Source organism: Lynx rufus, unplaced genomic scaffold (genome assembly GCF_022079265.1).
Source record: "Lynx rufus isolate CCGP_SWC_20201006 ecotype Redwood Valley unplaced genomic scaffold, mLynRuf1.p SCAF_3, whole genome shotgun sequence".
NCBI lineage: Eukaryota > Metazoa > Chordata > Mammalia > Carnivora > Felidae > Lynx > Lynx rufus.
Window position 1 is genome coordinate 185,770,964 of NW_025814845.1, and position 20,140 is coordinate 185,791,103.

The following is a 20,140-nucleotide window of genomic DNA, read 5'->3' on the forward strand; positions in this document are numbered from 1 at the left end:
CATCACTATAATACCAAAACCAGACAGAGACATTTGTAAGAAAACTACAGATACACATCTCCCATGAAGATAAATGCAAAAAATCCTCAACAAAATATTAGTAAATTGAATCCAACAATTATAAAGAGAATTATACAGCATCACCAAATAGGATTTATCCTGGGTATGTAAGGCTGACTTAACACTACCTAATCAATTAATGTAATCAATCATATCAACAGGCTAAAGAAAAATTACATGATTATATCAATAGATGCATAAAATGCCTTTGAACATCCATTCATGCAAAAACAAAAAAATAAAACCTCTCAGTAAAGTAGGAATAAAGGGGAATTTTAAAACTTGATAAAGAGCATCTACAAAAAGTCTACGGCTAACATCTTAATGATGAGAAACTAGACGCTTTCCCACTAAGGTCAGGAGTATGTCAGGATGTCCTCTCTCACCACTCACTTTTCAACATTATACTGGAAGTCTTACCAAATTCAATAAGACACAAAAATGAAAGAAAAGGTATACTGATTTGAAAGAAAGAAAATTACCTTTGTTCACAGATGACCTAACTGTTGATGTAGAAAATCCAAAGAATCAACCAAAAAACTCCTGGAACTAATAAGTGATTATAGCAAAGTTGTAGGATTCAAGATTATATAAAAAAAAAGCGAATTGCTTTCCTTATATAGGCAATAAACAAGTCAAATTTAAAAATAACAATACAATACTATTTACATTTGCCCACCCCCAAATTAATTATTTAGATACATATCTAACAAAATGTGTACAGAATCTATATAAGGAAAACTACAGAACTCTGATGAAAGAAATCAAGGCAAAACTAAATAAATGGAGAGATAATCCATGTTCATGGATAGGAAGACTCAATATTGTCCGGTATCAGTTCTTTCCAAACTGATCTATAGATTTAATGCGATCTCAATCAAAATCTCAGCAAACTATTTTGTGGCTATCAACAAACAGATATCTAGAACTGATTCTAAAGTTTATATGGAGAGACAGAAGACTCAGAATTACCAACACAATATTGAAGGAGAGGAACTAAGTTGGAGAAATGACTCTACCTGACTTTAAGACCTACTATAAAGCTACCATAATCAAGGCTGGTATTGGTAGAAAAGTACACAATAGACCAATGGAACAGAATAGAAAGCCCTGGAGATATATGTACGTAAATATATTCAGCTGATCTTGGACAAAGGAGTGAATGCAATACAATGGAACAGAGAAAATCTCTTTAACAAATGGTGTTAAAACAACTGGATATCCACATGCAAAAAAATCAACCTAGGTACAGATGTAACATCCTCTCCAAAAATTATCTTGAAATGGATCATAAACCTAAATGTAAAATTTAAAAAACTATAAAACTTCTACAAGATAACATAGGAGAAAATCTTGATGACCTAGATCATCAAGACAATGACTTTTTATTTATTTATTTTTAATTTTTTTAGCCTTTTAATTTTATTATTTACTTTTGAGGGAGAGAGACAGAATGTGAGCAGGGGAGGGGCAGAGAGAGAGGAAGACACAGAATCTGAAGCAGGCTCCAGGCTCTGAGTTGTCAGCACAGAGCCCAACGTGGGGCTCACAGACCACAAGATCGTGATCTGAGCCGAAGGTGGACGCTTAACTGACTGAGCCACCCAGGCGTCCCAAGACAATGACTTTTTAGATACAACACCAAAGGCATGCCCCATGAAAGAAAGAATTGACAAGTGAGGCTTCATTAAAATAAAATTAAAAAAATCTACTACGCGAAGGATAATGTCATGAGAATGAAAAGACAAGCCTGGGAAACAAGACGGGGAGAAAATATTTGCAAAAGGCACATTTGCTAAAGAACTGTTATCCAAAATATACAAAGAACTCTTAAAGACCAACAGTAAGAAAACAAACAACCCGGTTTAAAAATAAGCCAAAGACCTTAACGGACACCCCACCGAAGAAGATGGATCGATAGCAAAGAAGCAAATGAAAAGATACTCCACACCATATGCAGCGGAGAAGTGCAAATTAAAACAACAATGAGATGCCACTACACACCTGTTACAATGGCCAAAATTCAGAACACTGACAACACCAGATGATGGGAAGGTGGTAGGGCAAGGAGAACTCTTCCATTGCTGGTGGGAATGCAAAATGGTACATCCATTTTAGAAGACAGTTTGGTGGTTTCTTACCAAATTAAATGTACCCTTACACTACAACCCCGCAATCACACTTCTTGGTATTTACCCAAAAGAGTAAACACTTAGGTCTACACAAAACTTGCACGTAGATGTTTATAGCAGCTTTATTTATACTTGCCCAAACTAGGAAGCAACCAAGATATCCTTCAGTAGGTGAGTGGATAAATAAACTGTGGTATATCCAGACAGTGAAATCTTATTCAGCTCTAAAAGGAAATGAGCTATCAAGCCATGAAAATACAGAGAGGAAACTTAAGTATGTGTTACTAAGTGGAAGAAGGCAATCTGAACGGGTTATGTACTGTCTGATTCCAACTAGAAGACATTCTGAAAATGGCAAAATACGGAGAGAGTAAAAAGATCAGTGTGTGCCAAGGGAAAGGGAGGGATGAATAGGGCACAGAGAATTCTTTAGGGCAGTGAAAATACTGTGTGAGACCGCAGGTAGATACATATCATACATTTGTCCAAATGCATACGATGTATAAGGCCAAGGCTGAACCCTAATGTAAACCATGATTTTGGGATGCTAATGATCTGTCAATGTAAGTTTCTCATTTTTTTGAAATGTTTATTTATTTATTTTTGAGAGAGAGAGAGAGAGCGCACAAGCAGGGATGAGGCAGAGAGAGAGGGAGAGAATCCAAAGCACGCTCCAGGCTTCCAGCTCTCAGCACAGAGCCCGATGAGGGGCTTGAACTTATGAAGCATGAGATCATGACCGAGCTGAAGTCTGAAGCTTAACTGACCGAACCCCCCAGGCACCCCTGTTGGTTTATCATTCATAACAAATATCTGACTCTCGTGGGAGATGTTGATAATAGGGAAAGTAATGCCTGTGTTGGACAGGGGGGTACAATCTTTACGAAATATCTTTGTGAAAAATCTTTTCCTTTCACTCACAACCTTTTGTTGTGGACCTCACACTGCTCAAAAATTAAAGTCTTTAAAAAATGTCAGCCTAAAATTTGCAAAATTAAAAAAAAAAAACCCATAATTTCTCACATTTTTATCTCTGAGGTGAGGATGTCTATCACCAATAGTATCTTACAATAGTGGCCAGGAGAGCATCAATAGGGAAGTACTTGTCATAAACCGTAAAAAAGATTAGCTTCCCGCTCACACTCATTAGGATGCCTATTATCCAAAAAACAAAACATAACCTGTGTTGGTGAGGATGTGGAGGAACTGGAACCTTTGCATTGTTCTTTTTTGAAGATTTAAAAAAAAATGTTTATTTATATTGAGAGAGAGCGAGCACAGGCACACAGGCACGCATGCATGAGTGGGGGAGGGGTAGAGAGAGAGGGAGAGAGAGAATCCTAAGCAAGATCTGCACCATCAGTGTGGGAGCCCTACGCGGGGCTCAATCACAAACTGTGAGATCATGACCTGAACCAAAACCAAGAGTCCGATGCTTAACCGGCTGAGCCACCCAGGTGCCCTGGAACCATTGCATTGCTGGTCGGAATGTGAAATGGTGCAGCTACTATGGAAAACAGTCTGGTGGTTCCTTACAAAATTAAACACAGAATTACCGTATGATGCGGCAATTCCACTCCTCAGTAAGTACTCCCAAAGGACTGACAGCAGGGACTTGAGCAGGTATTTGTGCACCATTGTTCATAACGGCATTATTTGCTCTAGCCAAAAGAAGGAAACAGCCCACATATTCATCAGCGTGTGAACAGATAAAGAGAGTGTGGTCTATACTTACAATTAAATATGATTCATCCTTAAAAAAGAGTGAGATCTTGACACATGTTACAACATGGATGCACCTTAAAGACGTGCTAAGTGAAATAAGCCAGACACAAGAGGACAAATATTATACGACTTCACTTACATGGGATTTCAACGGCATTTCATTTCAGAGACAGAAAGTACCATGGTGGTTGCCACGGGCTGAGGGGAACAGAGGAGTGGGGAGCTATTGTTTCATAGGTACAGAGTTTCTATTTGGGATGATGAGGAAGTTATGGAGAGGAATGATTGTGAATGCATTTAATGCCATTGAATTATCCACTTCAAAATGGTTAAAATGATACATCTTATGTTATATACGTTTTAGCACATTTAAAAAGAAAGCTCACCTTCCAATGGGCAGAATCAGTATTAGTGACTTGGAAAGGAGTCTTTCCATACATAAATCTTTTCCACAACATAAAAGCACTTATCTAAACTTTAACAACCAAAGCCCTAGGAGGATATGGGAGTGGGGTCGAATCGGATTCACGTTCCTTAAGTAGGGTCAAGTATAGGCTGGCTCTATGTTACTAACTGCAAAGCCAGCTTAAGAGCCCAGCACCAATATCTTTTAATACTTTACTGGATTCATAGTAAAAATACTGTTTCATCTATGTTTTAATGGCACAGAAATCATTGTGTGGAAAAACCAAGGCCTTGACAATGATGAGTAGAAAATGAATTCAAAAGAGTCATCTTTGAATGTTAAGAACTTCTAGGAACTTATTTAGCCTGTATTTTCCTTCTTATACTGGGACAAAAGCAATTTATCACTTAAAAAAAATCTGGTTAAATCTCAAAGAAGTACTACAATAAGAATAAAATTATAATTCTAATTGATGGGAAAGCATTGTATCATAGTTTAATCGGCAACATTTTTCTTTTTAGTGGAATATAAAATAATAATGTGTCTAACAATCAATAACATTATAAATTAAATGAAGTTCAGTAATTCCTGATTTTGAAACAGGGTTTTTAACTACATTCAATGGCTTAATTTGCTGAAATGGACAATAGGCCTGTAAAGATTTGCCCTTCATTAAAAAGCAGCATGAACTGGAAGATGATATTGTACCAGGGTAATCTGTCAAATAATTCTCTGCTGTGGAAATACTAAGTTTATCTGTGTTTCTAATTCTTAATTTCAAACTCTTTAGGTTTTTGTCTTCCAACCTTTAACAGAGATGATAAAGCAAAACAGAAGCTAAACTCAACTCATAAAATCCAAAGGGCCTCCTGTCCAATGATTAATTGTAGTTACAGAGCCAGCTGGCCTGACAAAGCTCTCTTGGGGTGGTTAAAACCTTCCAGTTAGTGGCCTCTTTCGATGAACTTAAGTTCTCAATTTTATTGATTTTTTGGAAGCTCTTAATTTTAATTTAGTATAACTTACCAATCTTTTCTTTCTGGTTAGCACTTTTTTGGCCCTATTTAAGAGATCTTTGCCTACCGTAAGACATAAAGATCATGTCCTATGTTTTCTTCTAGAAGCTTCATTGTGTTTTCTTTCACATTGAGACCTACAATTCACTTAAAACTGATTTTTTCGCATGAGTTTCGCACAGGTGATCAAGTTTCTTTTGCTTCTTTAAGGATGAACAACTGATTTTGCACCGTTTATTGAAAAGACGGTCTTTTCACCAACAAACATTCATAAACTTAGAAGACTGAATCTGGAATCTGGGTTCTCTATTATGTTCCACTGGCCTATTTGTCTGTCTTTGCATCAGTAATACACTTTATGTATTAATGTGGCTTTATAATAAATTTGGTGTCCTTTAGAGTAATTATTGCTGGGGTACCTTGGTGGCTCAGTCGGTTAAGCATCTGACTTCGGCTTAGGTCATGATCTCATGGTTCGTGAGTTCAAGCTCCGCGTCGGGCTCTGTGCTGACAGCCGGGAGCCTGGAGCCTGCTTCAGATTCTGTGTCTCCCTCTCTCTCTGCCCCTCCCCACTTGCGCTCTGTCTCTTTCAAAAAAAAAAAAACTTTAAAAAAGTTTCTAGAATAATTATTGTATATTATTATAAATATTGTTGTATAGTAATTACTGTTATTTTTTCTGTATATTTTCTATCAATTTCTGTGAAAGGTACGTTAAAATTTTTCCTTATGAGTTTGGATTTGCTTATTTCTTCTTTTAGTCAATTGCTGCTATAACTATAGATAGGTTTTTGTTTTTGCAAACTCAAAATTTAGGCTCCCCTTTTTTTTTGCTGTAAAATTCACTCTTCACTATCTACAAGGTTATTTCTGAGTTGTAAAAATGATCTCTTCCCCATGAGCAATAATTCTTGTATTCTTCATTCAGTTCTCCATTCAGTTTTGCCTGCCACAATCAGAGAGAGCATGAGAACACTTTCTTCTTGCTCTGGTAGGGAGAACTTAGCAGCAGATACTCTACGTCTGTCAAAAATAGACACATCTTCATATATTTTTGAAATTATGTTATTGGTGCCTGTACATTTAGGATTTTCACATCTTCCGACAAAGTGGCCCTTTTCTATTTATAAAACGGCCCCTGTTACCTCCGCTAATGCTTCTTGTGTGTTTTTTTTAAAGTTTTTATCTATTTAAGAGAGACAGACATAACATGAGTGGGGGAGGGGCATAGAGAGAGAGGAGAGAGAATCCCAAGCAGGTTCCATGCTGTCAGGGCATTTTCTTTTCTTTTCTTTTTTTAGAGAAGTTTTCATAATGCTTCTTGTTTTAAACGTTACTTGGTCTCATATTATAAAAGCTACACCAGCTTTCTTTTGATTACAGTTTACATGTACCAACATTCCATCCACACATTTATCTCCGGTATTTCTGTATTCTAGTATTTAAACTTGCTTCTTTGATCAACTAGAATATAAAGTTGTTGCTTACAGCTAAATTCAGATGGGATTAAATTTGCGACTTGTGGCAGACTGGGGGGCCTGGCAATCTCAAATCACTAATCCAGTCAGTAATTAAGAAGATTTAAACCTGGGTTTCAGTCCTTGTGGGGCTGGTCTCTTTCCAGTTCAGCTGAACTCCTGAGGGGTTTGTATTTATTGCCCAGCTTTCCTCCTTGCACTCAGGTTAGTGTGCCATTGCTAGAAGTTGAGTTAAGGGAATTTTTGTAGCAAAATCTTGTACAGTGTGTGCCACAAATCACCATTCATGTCCCAGGAGAGTCCTCAGTAAAATGTACATTGTCCCCTAATGCTTTACTGAGGAAGAATTTACAAATGCTTTATGGTGAAAACTGGAGTGCATCCTGCTTCATGGTCACCTTGAGGCAAAACCAAAGGTTTCCAGCAGGGACCCGTATATGGATTAGAAGTACATTTAGAGTACACACACACACAGACACGATGCTAAATCAAAGTATCGGTATTAAACAAATGAGCCGCTGAGTGCATTAAATAACAAAAATAAACATGTGCATCATAAACTGAATTTAATATAGACCTTGAATTCACAAAAGTTCAACACAGGAATATTTCCATTAAGGCATATCTCCAGGAAGCCCAGCTCAAGCCTTGGCTATAATCAACACAAATTTTCCTTCTTATAATGAGGACAATGTATTGTGTGCTAAGGTGCTTCACGGAAAGTTCTATTGTTTGTTTTTGTTTTGTTTTGTTTTAGAACATTCAGCTGAATGGCTCTTCAAGACAGAAAACTACCGAGTCCTCCTGCTGGACACAATTCTTTCTTATCCATCCACGTATCATCCAAAATCAGGGTCCCTAACCTCAGTCTCAGTTCTGAGACTACTTGTAGCAACAACGTGCGTTGCGAAACAGAGCACTTTCGAGGCTATCATTTGCATTTGCATTTTCATATTCTTGTTCACGTGGACAGTGAGGGACTACATGAACAGTTGTGCATGAAAACGTGTCTTGCGCATACAAACGCCGTGCTCTAATGGAGAGGGAACCAAGGTGGGGGAGCCACTCACTCGACGGGGACCCCCTATCTCCTCTCCAGCTCTGTGACTTCTGGAAGGCAGAGATCCCCTCATCTCTTTGGGGTGTTCAGGTGACAGAAACATTTTCAGGAGTTTCATAAGCTATTGCTAAACATATCCCTTTGTTCCAATGTACCCGTCATCTCCAGGACGGCTTTGGAAGTAAACATACTTCTAATACTTACTGCCACTGGTGTGCTGAGAAACCAGCAATCTGAAAAAAAAAAAAAGTCCTGATGTGAAGCGTTTGCAGACTTGCAGGGTGTGAATGCTCCCTCCTTGGCCAGCCTCCAGCCACCACCGTGATGCCACTAAGTGTGGAACAGGAAATAGCTGCAGGTGATTGTCTCCCGCCAGCCAGTTCTATCCACTCGGCACACTATTGCTTCGTGGGGATGGAGGGACTCTCAGAGAATCACACAAACTACCACTTTTGCCCCTGAAACACCTCTGATCACCAGAATATCTGTAACGGGCTCGCGAGACGACTTCACTGCAGAATTCCCTCCTACTCTTCAACCAGCCTTTTCCGAAGGGAAAAGGCCCCAGATCACCTCGGAACTGTGACACTTTGCTCATTTGTAAAGAGCAAGCTGAAGCCGGGTTTTCAGGAGTTCTGAGGGTTACATGAATTTGAGCAGATTTTAGCCAATTTAACTTAGCCAATTTTATTTTTTTTATTTTTTTTTTAACGTTTATTTATTTTTGAGACAGAGAGAGACAGAGCATGAACGGGGGAGGGGCAGACAGAGAGGGAGACACAGAAGCGGAAGCAGGCTCCAGGCTCCGAGCCATCATCCCAGAGCCCGACGCGGGGCTCGAACTCACGGACCGTGAGATCGTGACCCGAGCTGAAGTCGTGTGCCCAACCGACTGAGCCACCCAGGCGCCCCTAACTTAGCCAATTTTAAATTAAATTGGCCAAATTTAGCCAAACTTACTCAAGTCCAAAGTTAAACTCTACCACCAAGTTAAGACAAAGGGTGAGAGGCAGAACTCTACTGAAGGCAGAAGGGAGACAGCGAGACAACAACCCCTAAAAGGTTCAGTTTCTTGGTCTCAGACTAGGGGGTAAGTGGGGGGCAATGTGTTAGGACAGGCACCACGTATGTTTTCATACACGGGAACTCAGCAAATGTCATTAATATTTCTTGCCCATCTCAAATAGGGGCCCGTGGTTTTCTTCAGTATAATTGCCATGTGCTCCGTTGAAAGAAATTTCATTGTAAGGAATTGAAGTTAATGATTAATTTAAAAATTGTCACTTTAGTGAATCTTGAAAAGAACAAATAACTCACTGTTCAATTTTTTTAAGATACTCAAAATGATATCATTATGTTAGAAATCAGTAAGATCTAAAATGTTAAATGCTATGTGGAAAAAGGAAATTCATTAGAGAAACGTGAATATAAGTGCCTGGCAAGGATTACAGCGGTCAGTATTTAATTATAAGGCTTCTTCTAAACCCTTAAGTGAAATGTCTAATTAAGAAAATGCTAATGTGTGGGTATACCCTTTCCCCTAGCAAGGGCCGTATCTAATACCTGCTTCTCCAATTTTTCTTGTAAGACAATGTTTACCAATTATCTGTCTTACTATATGGATAAAGTATTTGACTTGCTCTCAAATATACATGAAATAATTTATAAGAATAACACATAAAATAAATGAGAAGAAGGTTAATAAAACTAATGTTTTATTTTAAAGAAGTCATGGCTTTAGGGGCACCTGGGTGGCTCCGTCGATTAAGCGTCCGACTTCAGCTCAGGTCATGATCTCGCAGCTCACGAGTTCAAGCCCCACATTGGGCTCTGTGCTGACAGCTCAGAGCTTGGAGCCTGCTTCAGATTCTATGTCTCCCTCTCTCTCTGCACCAGCAGCCCCACCCGCCTCACTCATGCTCACTCTCTCTCTCTCTCAAAAATAAATAAATATTGGGGCGCCTGGGTGGCTCAGTCGGTTAAGCATCCGACTTCGGCTCAGGTCATGATCTCGTGGTCTGTGAGTTCGAGCCCCGCGTCAGGCTCTGTGCTGACCGCTCAGAGCCTGGAGCCTGTTTCCGATTCTGTCTCCCTCTCTGTCTGCCCCTCCCCCGTTCATGCTCTGTCTCTCTCTGTCTCAAAAATAAATAAACGTTAAAAAAATTTTTTAAATAAATAAATAAACATTAAAAAAATTTTATAAAAAATTAAAAAAAAGAAATTACGGCTTTAGAATAAAAGTCATTTCTTAAGTTGCACTTCAAAATGGACAAAACTAAGCGTTAAATTTGGTCCCCTTATCAGGATTACTAGGAGTATTATTCCAAGAAAGATACTTTTCGATTATTCATTAACATGCTTTTTATTTTTCAAATTTATTTTTCTTGAAAGAGTAAAATTTCGTAGAGTCAGTTTGTTCCAGGACAAACACTACCAATTACTTTAGAAACAGATTTTTATCCTCCTTACCATGTTAAACAGGCTATTAAAAAAACATTTGGTTATATATATATATATATATATATATATATATATGTGAGCACAATATAGATTGATTGCTTGGATTTGAATGCTATATTTTCCACCTATTAGCCAGGTGGAAGTAAATAATTTCTTTTCCCTTCGGAGCCTCAATTTCTTCATCTGTAAAATGGTAACAAAATTCCTACCCACTATGTTTGTTTTGGTGATTCATGATAATGTCTATAAAAACATGCATGTAGCATTTGGTTCCCAGTAGACATGGAAATACTACCTGTTGTGTCTAATGCTAAGAATCTTGGCTTTGTAGAATAATACATATTTGCGCAATGCTCAATCAACATGCTTATAAAAATGTTAAAACTAGTGAGTAAAACAAAAGTCTAACTGAGGTAGACTCTCTTGAGAATATATCACCTGCTTCCTTAAAATATATTTTATATATAAAATTAAAGTTCCCCAGAATTTATCATTATGCATTAATTTAGCAATGAAATTACTGGTTTTTAAGCAGGAGGTGTTCACTTTATTCAATGTCGGCTCTTTAAAAAAAAATGTTTATTTATTTTTGAGAGAGAGAGAAAGAGCGAGCAGGGAGGGGCAGAGAGAGGGAGACAGAGGATCTGAAGCAGGTTCCAGGCTCAGAGCTGTCAGCACAGAGCCCGACGCGGGGATCATGACCTGAGCCGAAGTCGACACTTAACCACTGCCACCCAAGTGTCCCCCAGTGTAGACTCTTAATTCAACTAGATTATAAAGAATCTTGGATATACATGAATGGTTTCTAAGACTTCACTGTTCAGTGTTAGAAATCTGAATTAGTTTCATTTGAAAAGAAGTGTCCATTTTAACCTTCTAAGTATCTAGCGACATTCTCTGAAATTTAACTATCAGTATTAAAATCCTAATGTAAGTCGTGAGCTTCCAAGGTGGGGTTTTTCCTCATCCTTATTACTGGCATTATAAAACATTTAAGGTGACAATGATCCTGAGAAGAATATACATGCATATGTGCATAGGAAAAGAACATTTTACTTCGTTCAACTTAACCTTAATAATCTGTTTATTAAACAAAATAGGGTAAGGCTTGGCTTGACTGTTTTTCTTGTCTTTGTCAAAGACCTTCATTTCTTTTCCAAGTTCACAACTGGATACTTAATCATTTCAAAGGCTTTATTTAATTTCTGTGCTGTATGAAACATGGTATATTCATCGACTATTTCTACCTCTCAAGAATAAAAGGACAATATTTGAATTTTTTCAACATATATTTAAAGAATGGTATTTATTCATTTGATGAGTCATGTCCTATTTTATATATATTATATATAATATATATTATATATTATATATAACATACAACATATAACATATATGATATGATATATATGATATGATATATGATATATGATATATATGATATGATATGATATGATATGATATGATATGATATAATATAATATAATATAATATATATTATGCCTAGCATTCTTAAGACCATTGAATATTCAGATAATTTTGGGGGTAAAGCAAAAGTTTTGCCTATAGATTATAAAATTATATCCAAAGAGGTATATGATTTGGGTGTTGTTGAATTAAACAAATATCCACACTGCTCTGGTGAGGGGAAAAGTGTTCTCTATATGTAGGGATGTGTAGCAGAGTATTTTTAAATGTATTTCAGGGCACTTGGGTGGCTCAGTTGGTTAAGCGTCCAACTTCGGCTCAAGTCGTGATCTCGTGGTTCTTGAGTTCAAGCCCTATGTCAGTCTCTGTGCTGACAGCCCAGTGCCTGGAGCCTGCTTTGGATTCTGTGTCTCCCTCTCTCTCTCTTCCCCTCCCCTGCTCATGCTCTGTTTCTGTTGCAAAAATAAATAAACATTAAAAAAAGATAAATGTATTCAGTTAGTGTTTTTATGTTCCTTCGTCCCCTCCCATAGTGAATAATCCAAAGCTTTTTGCTTATTGCTTCAGAAAACAGAAAATGAATCAGGGGTTTTTCCCCTTGATGTGTGTGTGTGTGTGTGTGTGTGTGTGTGTGTGTGTGTGTTTTAAGCCTGAACTTACGAGATTGGTATGGACTTTTAGCTTAGGAAAAGATTTAGGGAAAAACACATACATTAGGGAGATTCTTCCCCACCCCCAGAAGAGAAACAGATTCCCCAGAATGGGGAGATTCTGTGAGAGAGATTTTCTGTGTCCTAGAAGGGAATCTTAGGGACAGTCTTAGGAAGTGAGGATGTGTCTTGAGTGGCCATTACAAAGCAAAACAGTCCATTAGGGACACTGTACCCTAGAGAAGGCACAAAGTCAGGAGGTAGATTGAAATCTAGCCAGCCCTCCACTTGATTTCCCTCTTGGTGCCAGTAATGGGCCTACTGGGGGAAGGAGTGTCTTTTCTCATTCCCGTGAACTGGTGGGTCCCTGAATCTAGGAACCAGGTTTTCTCTAGGAAATTGTGGTTCCGAGGCACAAAATGCAGACCTCCAGAGAGCTGGAGTACTAGGTGGAACCTGGCCTAAGGTATGTTTGTGTGGTAAGGGATCAGGGAGGACCTGTGTCCTGATGCTTCAATAGGACTTAGGTAAGGATCCCTGAGAAAAGAAAGGCTGTCTGGCGCAGACTGACATCCTCCTGGAAGTCCTATAATGGAGAATGTTGGTATGAGGGGCTCCCATGAGGACCACAGAAATAAGGAAGAGAGCCCTAACTTGAAGAGCCTTGGTAGATATGTGCACGAGCCCTGGGTTAGAAAGAAGGATAAGATGAGATTATGGACATTTCAGGGGATCCAGCAAGGATAGAGGTTATCAGAAAACCAGTGGGCTCCTTCCCTGCCACTGAATATCCTGGTCCCATGTAGGCAAACCACCACCCCCCTCCCCGCCACCCCAAAAAGAGGCTCATGCTTAAGATAAAGTTGGGAAAATCCCAGATAACTGAGTTTTAGTTTCTACCACTTTGGTGGGATGTGGGCCTCAAATGGAAATTAAATTTAAAATATGGGGAAATAGTCTCATGGGGCAAAAGATCAGTGCCCTTACTGTGACATGCTTCCTTTCTATAGGATTCAGAAGAGATTAATACATTATGATCGTCTCTTAATTACAGGCAAAGGACTCTTCTCAAAGACAACAGACTGGCAACAAGAGAGCAGGTCATGTTGCATATTTCCTGTCCAAGTTCCTTTCGTTTGGAAATTATCTGTGTTTGCAAGTTATGCTTTATGAGACAAATTAGCCATCAAGGGTTGTGAATGAACTATGGGAATCATGATGGACATAGCCATTGGCTTAAACTTCAAAAAAAAAAAAAAAACAAAGAGTAACAGTAGGAGAAACCTTCCCCTTTGAGCAGCGGACTCTTGGCCACAGGTCTCTCCCCAGGACCACAGCTCCCATAGATGTTGTGAACAGAGCACATCTGCAAGTCTAGATCATTTGAACAACTTAAAGACTCTCATCTTAAATCAGAGGGTACGCTGAATGTTGCTTAGCCCTGTATTTCAGGGAGAGTAAAAAAGGTAGTATGATCACTCGGCTGGTTTTTTCTCTCTTGGTGTCCCAAAGGTTTTTTTGCTCTTTACGGTCTAAAGGTATCTAAGTAAAGTCTGCCTCGATGCTTCTCAAACTATTGTGTAGTGTCAGACCATTTAAAAAATTTTTTTCCAGGGGCGCCTGGGTGGCTCAGTCGGCTAAGCATCCGACTTCGGCTCAGGTCATGATCTCCCAGTTCGGGAGTTCGAGCCCCGCGTCGGGCTCTGGGCCGATGGCTCGGAGCCTGGAGCCTGCTTCAAATTCTATGTCTCCCTCTCTCTCTGCTCCTCCCCTGCTCACGCTCGGTCTCTCTCTCCTTCAAAAATAAATAAAAACATTAAAAAAAATTTTTTTTTCCAGTTTACTGTGAATAAATAATTGTTAAAGTATAATAAAAATAAATTAACCAGAGAATAAAATGGAAAAAAAAGAGGCACAAAATACAAATACAAATGTTATCAGTCAGCAGGCGTCAAGCTATTCTTTCAATTGCTATAAAAGTTTCTAAATGCTTATTCCCACTTTCTGTACTTATCACGGACCGGTGACAGGTAACTGACAGGGCACGTGTTGAGAAATACTAGGTTAGCACAGAGAAGAGACACCTCCACTTGTAGAAGATCTTAAAACACCCAGCAGCAAAAATAAAGAACACTATGTATCTTCCAGAGTCTGTAATGCGCTGTGTTATAAATTTGTAATTGCTGTACATATTCAAAATCAACTGCATATGGAAAGCTGCCATATTTATATTTCTAGTCCTTAATCTTTCTCCCAAGTTCCACTCACGAAGGTCCAGCTCTCCGCCTGGCACCTTCTTTGGTTGTTTTTCCAAGATTTCAACCCAATATGCATCCCAAAGTGAATTCCTCATCTACCCAACAAACTCCCTTCTGTGTTCATACTTTATTGATGGCATTCTCCTTGCAGTCACGTAAAATGATCTTTAACTTTCCCTCTTGCTTCCTTCAACTGCACCAACACATTGCCAGTCCAGTGATATTTATCGTCCCAGTATCTTTATTTTTATCATCCTCATCCCAGGCCCTCATATCTCTCATGGGGTTCATTGCCAGAGCCTCTCCACTGTTTCTGGGTTCACACTCTCTGTGCATTAGCTTATTCCTTCTAAAGCTCAGGCCTGTTCATGCCACTTCTCTGTCTAAAAACATTTAGTGGCCTCCCCAGTGTTTGCTAAACAGAGTCTGGTATCCAAGGCTCGCCGGGTTTTCTCCCAATGCCTTTTCACAAACGCTGTACTCCTAACAAATTGAACTCATTATGTGACATACAGTTTTGTACCTAAATGTCCTGAGAAAGGGCATTTAAATTGCCTTGAGATTAGGAACCCACAAAAGTGGCTTATATGACAAAGCTAACATTTTCATTCACTCATTTAACAGATTTTATTAAATGTTTTTTCCTAAAATTGCCTATTTTAGTTTATATTTATTTATTGTTTTATTTATTGCACATGTTGCCTTAAGTGGCACAGGACGAAGGGTTTATAGTCCAAAAAGGATGTAATGTGTGAATAGGAGCCACAGGGTTAGGGGGTAGGAATGGGTAAGAGCTGTATGGAGGGTGGGCCGTGAATGATTTGTGATGCTACGGATTCTTCTGCAGTGTCTCTAAAAGTTGAACATGAAACGTTCGATCCCAGGGTGACACCTACATTTCTTCTAGCCATTCGACCATAATCAGTGGTCATGCTAATTAGGATAATCTTTACCTTCGGGACGTTGTCATGAAAGATTAGACTACTCTAATTGGTTTCCCCAAATAGTGGAACCAAACGGTGCCATTTCTTACAGTCATTTGATAACTGTAAACGAATTCTTCTTTTTTTCTTCTGTTTCTGTCACCCTTTTCTTCACCTGGAATGTATCCTTTCAGGAAACACACTCCCAGATTTCATTTCATCTTCATCCAAGAAGCAGATGCTAATCATGGAAAACATTTTTAAAGCAGGTCTCCGCGTGTTAGGCACGTTAAGATGTTGCTGCAATTGAATTCTGGAACCTCCCTCTGAGGCAAATATTATTATCATCTGCATTTTATCAAGGAGAAAAACCCACAGGTTGGAAGACTGCATAAACTGCCCAGAATTACACAGCCGGCAGACGGTTTGAGATTGGAATCCGGCTCTTCTGATTCCTAGGTACACAGGCTCGCTCAGCCCCGATAGACTGAGAGGTAAGTCCCTGCATTCATTTGACTTCCAGCTAAGCTGACAAGCCCTGAAGGCAGTCACTGCAACATTTCCACACTCACGTGACTCCGACAGTGGAACTCAATCACTCAAAAAAGCAACATTATATGCTACCAGCTATAACTTATAAGAGATATACTTTCTGACCACATGAAGTTTACGGTCTATCCACATTCCTATATAGCTATTATCCAACTATATACCTTCCACCTTACCTACTGTTAGAAATTCTTGTATCTCCAGAACAAATAGAATAAGACCTTTTACAGGGCGGTAATTGCGTAGTTCACACCAGAAGTGCCAAAGAGAGGTAGTGAGGAGGGTGGGCAAGACCGGAAGCCAGCGTAAATGAGGGACACGGTGTAAATGAAATGCATGGGGAGGTAAGGGTGAAGACAAAAAGTGGGGGGATCACATGTCTGGGAGTGCAAGAGGGCGAGGTGAAGCAGGGAACTCAATACCCTCTGCCTCTGCGAGGCAGCCAAGGCGCCCGCCCTGTGGAATGAAAAAGGCAAGGCCCTCCTCTGTGGGCCATTCCTTCATCCAATCTGTGGTTCAGAGATCAAAACTTGGGCTGCTATGGAGCACCTCGGTGAAAAAGAAAAGGCTCAGAATTGAGAGAAAGTCTGCGCACTTCCCCACTCAAATTAATTCCACTGTTTCCAGTTTTCAGAGAACAGTACAGAATCAGGATATAAAATGCATGGGTTTTCATCAAGCAAACAGAAACTGTGAATTAAGATCTTCCTTTGTAACTGAGTGTAGTGGTCTTACCATTGGATTCGTGTTTCTCAAGGGTTTATGTCCAGTAGTTTCCATGTCCCAAACTCTCTCTACCTACTCTTTTTGTCTTCCTACTCCTACATTAACCACCTCCCTCTCCCCATGTCCCTCCCTGGACTTGAGAAAACTAAAGACTCTACTTTAATATTAAGCAAGTAGTCTAATAATTCATAGTAGCTCTCTGCAAACCGGCAGGTAAGGCTTGCAGTTGTATAATTTAAATCCATCACTGAATGATGTTTCTTTAGTCTATGTTATAAATTGCCAACCGAGAAATCCGGGAGGGCAAAAAAAAAAAAATACACTTCAAGCTGCAAAAGGTCTGTAGTATTGAAGGAAAACTCACCGCAACACTTTCTTCCTTTCCCCCTTCATAAACTTTCTAAGTGACAAAAGGAATGAGGTATGAAAGGAAGGGAATATGAGAGTTTGTGTATCTACAAAAGATCCTGGTGCACTCGAGGGCTGTCTGATGGCAGAGTATGAACACACATCATCAGAAAGATCCTTGAATGAGCAGATCTGTGCATATTATTTCTCAGAGCAATGTGCCTGTTCGTACAAAGCACTAAGACTAGAGGTTAAAGTCAGCATGTGGAACTGTGTGCTCATAAAACATTAAGTGTGTAAGTGTTAAAGGACCAGTAGCCAAAAACAAAGGCCTCATTCCTAAGGCATAGGTATTCTAGCCACTTACTCGAATTCAAATGCAGTTGATTTTCCTTCTGGCGGGGATCAACTTATTAACGCATTTTCTAATATGCTTTCCAACATGCTGTTTTAAATCAAAAGAATCATCTTAATGTTATTTAACAACTTATTTTAACACGGAGATGAATATCACAGAGAATTGTAAAGATGCAGTCATGTAAATTGCGAATGGGTTAGAATACGTTTTAATGCGATGGTTCTCCAATCTGTTTTGGGGGGCAAGAGGTGAGGAAGAGCTTCTGTGTAGGCAGAAATCTCCATCCATCATGGGGACCCTCTGGTGTGCCCTTGACCATTTCACCGTTCTTCTGCAGGATTCAGAACGCTGAACATTTCTATACCCACTTAAGAAAAGCCATATGTTCTGCTCATTGAAAAATAATCTCTTTAATTCTAAACTGCACATTTTGCAAGAGGAATGTTTTCATCACCGCTCTTGATGGTGGAGGGACTGTGTGTGTGTGTGTGTGTGTGTGTGTGTGTGTGTGTGTGTGTGTTGAGGGCAGGGTTCGCCAATCCCCAGTGAAATATTCCCATGAAGTCAGTCAGTGTTTCTGAACTACCTCAGGGCGCTATGGCAAGAACTCCCAAGCTCTAGGGTATATGATCAGAAGTGTCCTGAGTATTACAGATTCCGTTTATGTCATATGATGTTATACATATGTAAATTAACTAGATATCACACAAAGAAAACCCCATCCCACCTGGGATAAGAATTGTGGCTGATCTTTGAAAACTAGGAAAGCGCAAAGTCTCACCATTTCTTAAACTTGTCGCTGCCAACGTGTATTCGGTTACACTGCACATCTCTCTGTCACATTCTGCATCAGAGAAAGGGACTTGAAGCCTCCTTTCAAAGTCCCTAAGGAAACCAGAGTATGGAACGATCGAGGGGAACACTTCAGCTAGAAGAGAAACAAAATTCTGTCCTCCTGTCCTTCAAGCCCTGCGTGGTCTCCCCTCCCTCTCTGAGAGCAAACAGCAAGAGGATTACCTTCCAGAAAGCTGAACAACAAGCCTGTCAGGGCGTAGGTTTGAAAAGACCAGGCAGCCGAGCAATAAGGACTCAGGGAAAGCGCAAGGAGGGTGCCCAGGAGTGTTAGTAGAAGTGAAATTGCAACTAGCGCCTGGCCAGGTGGGTGTGGCAGGAGAAGGTCGGCGTCCTAACCACGACACACAAGGACCCCGCCGCTACTCACGCTTCTCCACCGTCCTCCGAGTCGCCGTCCGAGGCCCACTCCTCGCCGATGTCCGGCAGGGTGAAGAACAGGGTCCTGGGGCCAGGCCCGGGGGGCATCCAAGCGCCGGGCGCTCGCTCTCCGGGGCCAGACTGTGGGGTGCTCCGTGGGCTCGCGCCTAGGCTGCCGCCGCCCCCGGCGCCCCCGAGGGCCGGCAGCGCAGCGGTGACCCCGCCGGGGCCCGGGGCGGGCCGCGCCCGGGTCACCAGGTGGGCGGGGGAGCCTGCGGCGCTGCGGCCGCTGCTGGAGTGGCCGGCGGGCGGGGGCTGCGCTCGGGCCGCGCCCGGGCTACTGGGCAGCGAGACGGGGGTCCCTGCTGCTTCCGCCGCGCGGCTCGCGACCGAGACCCGGGGGTAGGAGGCGGCGAGCAGAGGATGGAGCGAGGCGCGCGGCGCTCCCCGCGCGGCGGAGGGGGAGTCGGGGGCCAGGGCGGGCAAGAGGGCCGGGGTCGGGGCCGCGCCGGGCGAGGCGCTGGAGCCCGTCCGGCCTGCGGCGGCAGCGCCCCCCGAATGGCCGGAGGAGGCCACCGGCGAGGGGACCGCCGGGGGCGCCGTCGGGGTCTTGAAGATTTTGGCGAAGAGAGACCCCAGGTCCGACACAGCGACCTTCATGCCCCGGTCTTGGAAACGCTGTCCCCGCGGCAGCCTGAACCTCCAGGGCACGGGACTCGGGGCTGCTGGGCTCCATCCACCGCCGCGCTCGGCGATCCGGCTCCGGCTGCCCCGGGCGGGGGCGGGGGTCCCGGGGTCCCCGCACGCCGCCGAGCCCGGGGGGCGCCTGGCACTCTCTCCACCAGCAGGAACCCCTCCCGGCGCTCAGCTCCGCAGCGCTTTAGGCCGACCTGCCCCGACGGCCTGGTCCGCCTGCGGGGTGCCGAGGACGCCGTCTGCGGGGAGCAGCCCCTTCTCCGCCTAGTACTCCGAGACCCCCGAGGGCCAAAGGTCCGGGTGCCCAGGGAGACGAAGTGCCGCCAGCGCCGCCGCGGGCCGGAGGGTGATTTGGGCTCCGCCCGCGGGAGCTACCCCCACGGGCCCCCGGGACGGCGCTGGCGGTTGCTAAGCCAAACAAAAACCCTGCTTAGCTCACTGCTAATTGGGCCCCAGACTGCAGCTTGGGGCCGCGGCCGCAATAGACACACTGGCGGCCCTCCTTGATGCGTGCCTTAAAGGAACACGGCAATCTCGCCATCATCCTGGTTCCAAAAGATCTGGAGCTTGTCCAGCCTGGTAAGACGAAAGGTGCCAGGATCAGGGAGCCGGCCAGCTCTCTGATCTGAGGGAAGCTTAGTACAAACGCGTGTTCA

The 20,140-nt window shown here is 41.9% G+C and overlaps 1 protein-coding gene across 2 annotated transcripts in view; it reads right to left on the minus strand.

Annotated features, from left to right (window-relative positions):
• FAM149A (family with sequence similarity 149 member A) overlaps positions 1-19,448 on the minus strand; it is a 55,258-nt gene extending 35,810 nt beyond the window's left edge. For both annotated transcript variants that reach the window (XM_047091467.1, XM_047091466.1), the window contains exons 1-2: positions 18,994-19,448; positions 18,799-18,948 (exon numbers count right to left, since the gene is read on the minus strand). In XM_047091467.1, the coding sequence (XP_046947423.1) occupies positions 18,799-18,948; positions 18,994-19,448 (605 nt within the window). The remainder of the gene's footprint in view (positions 1-18,798; positions 18,949-18,993) is intronic.
• Positions 19,449-20,140: the final 692 nt, after the last annotated feature.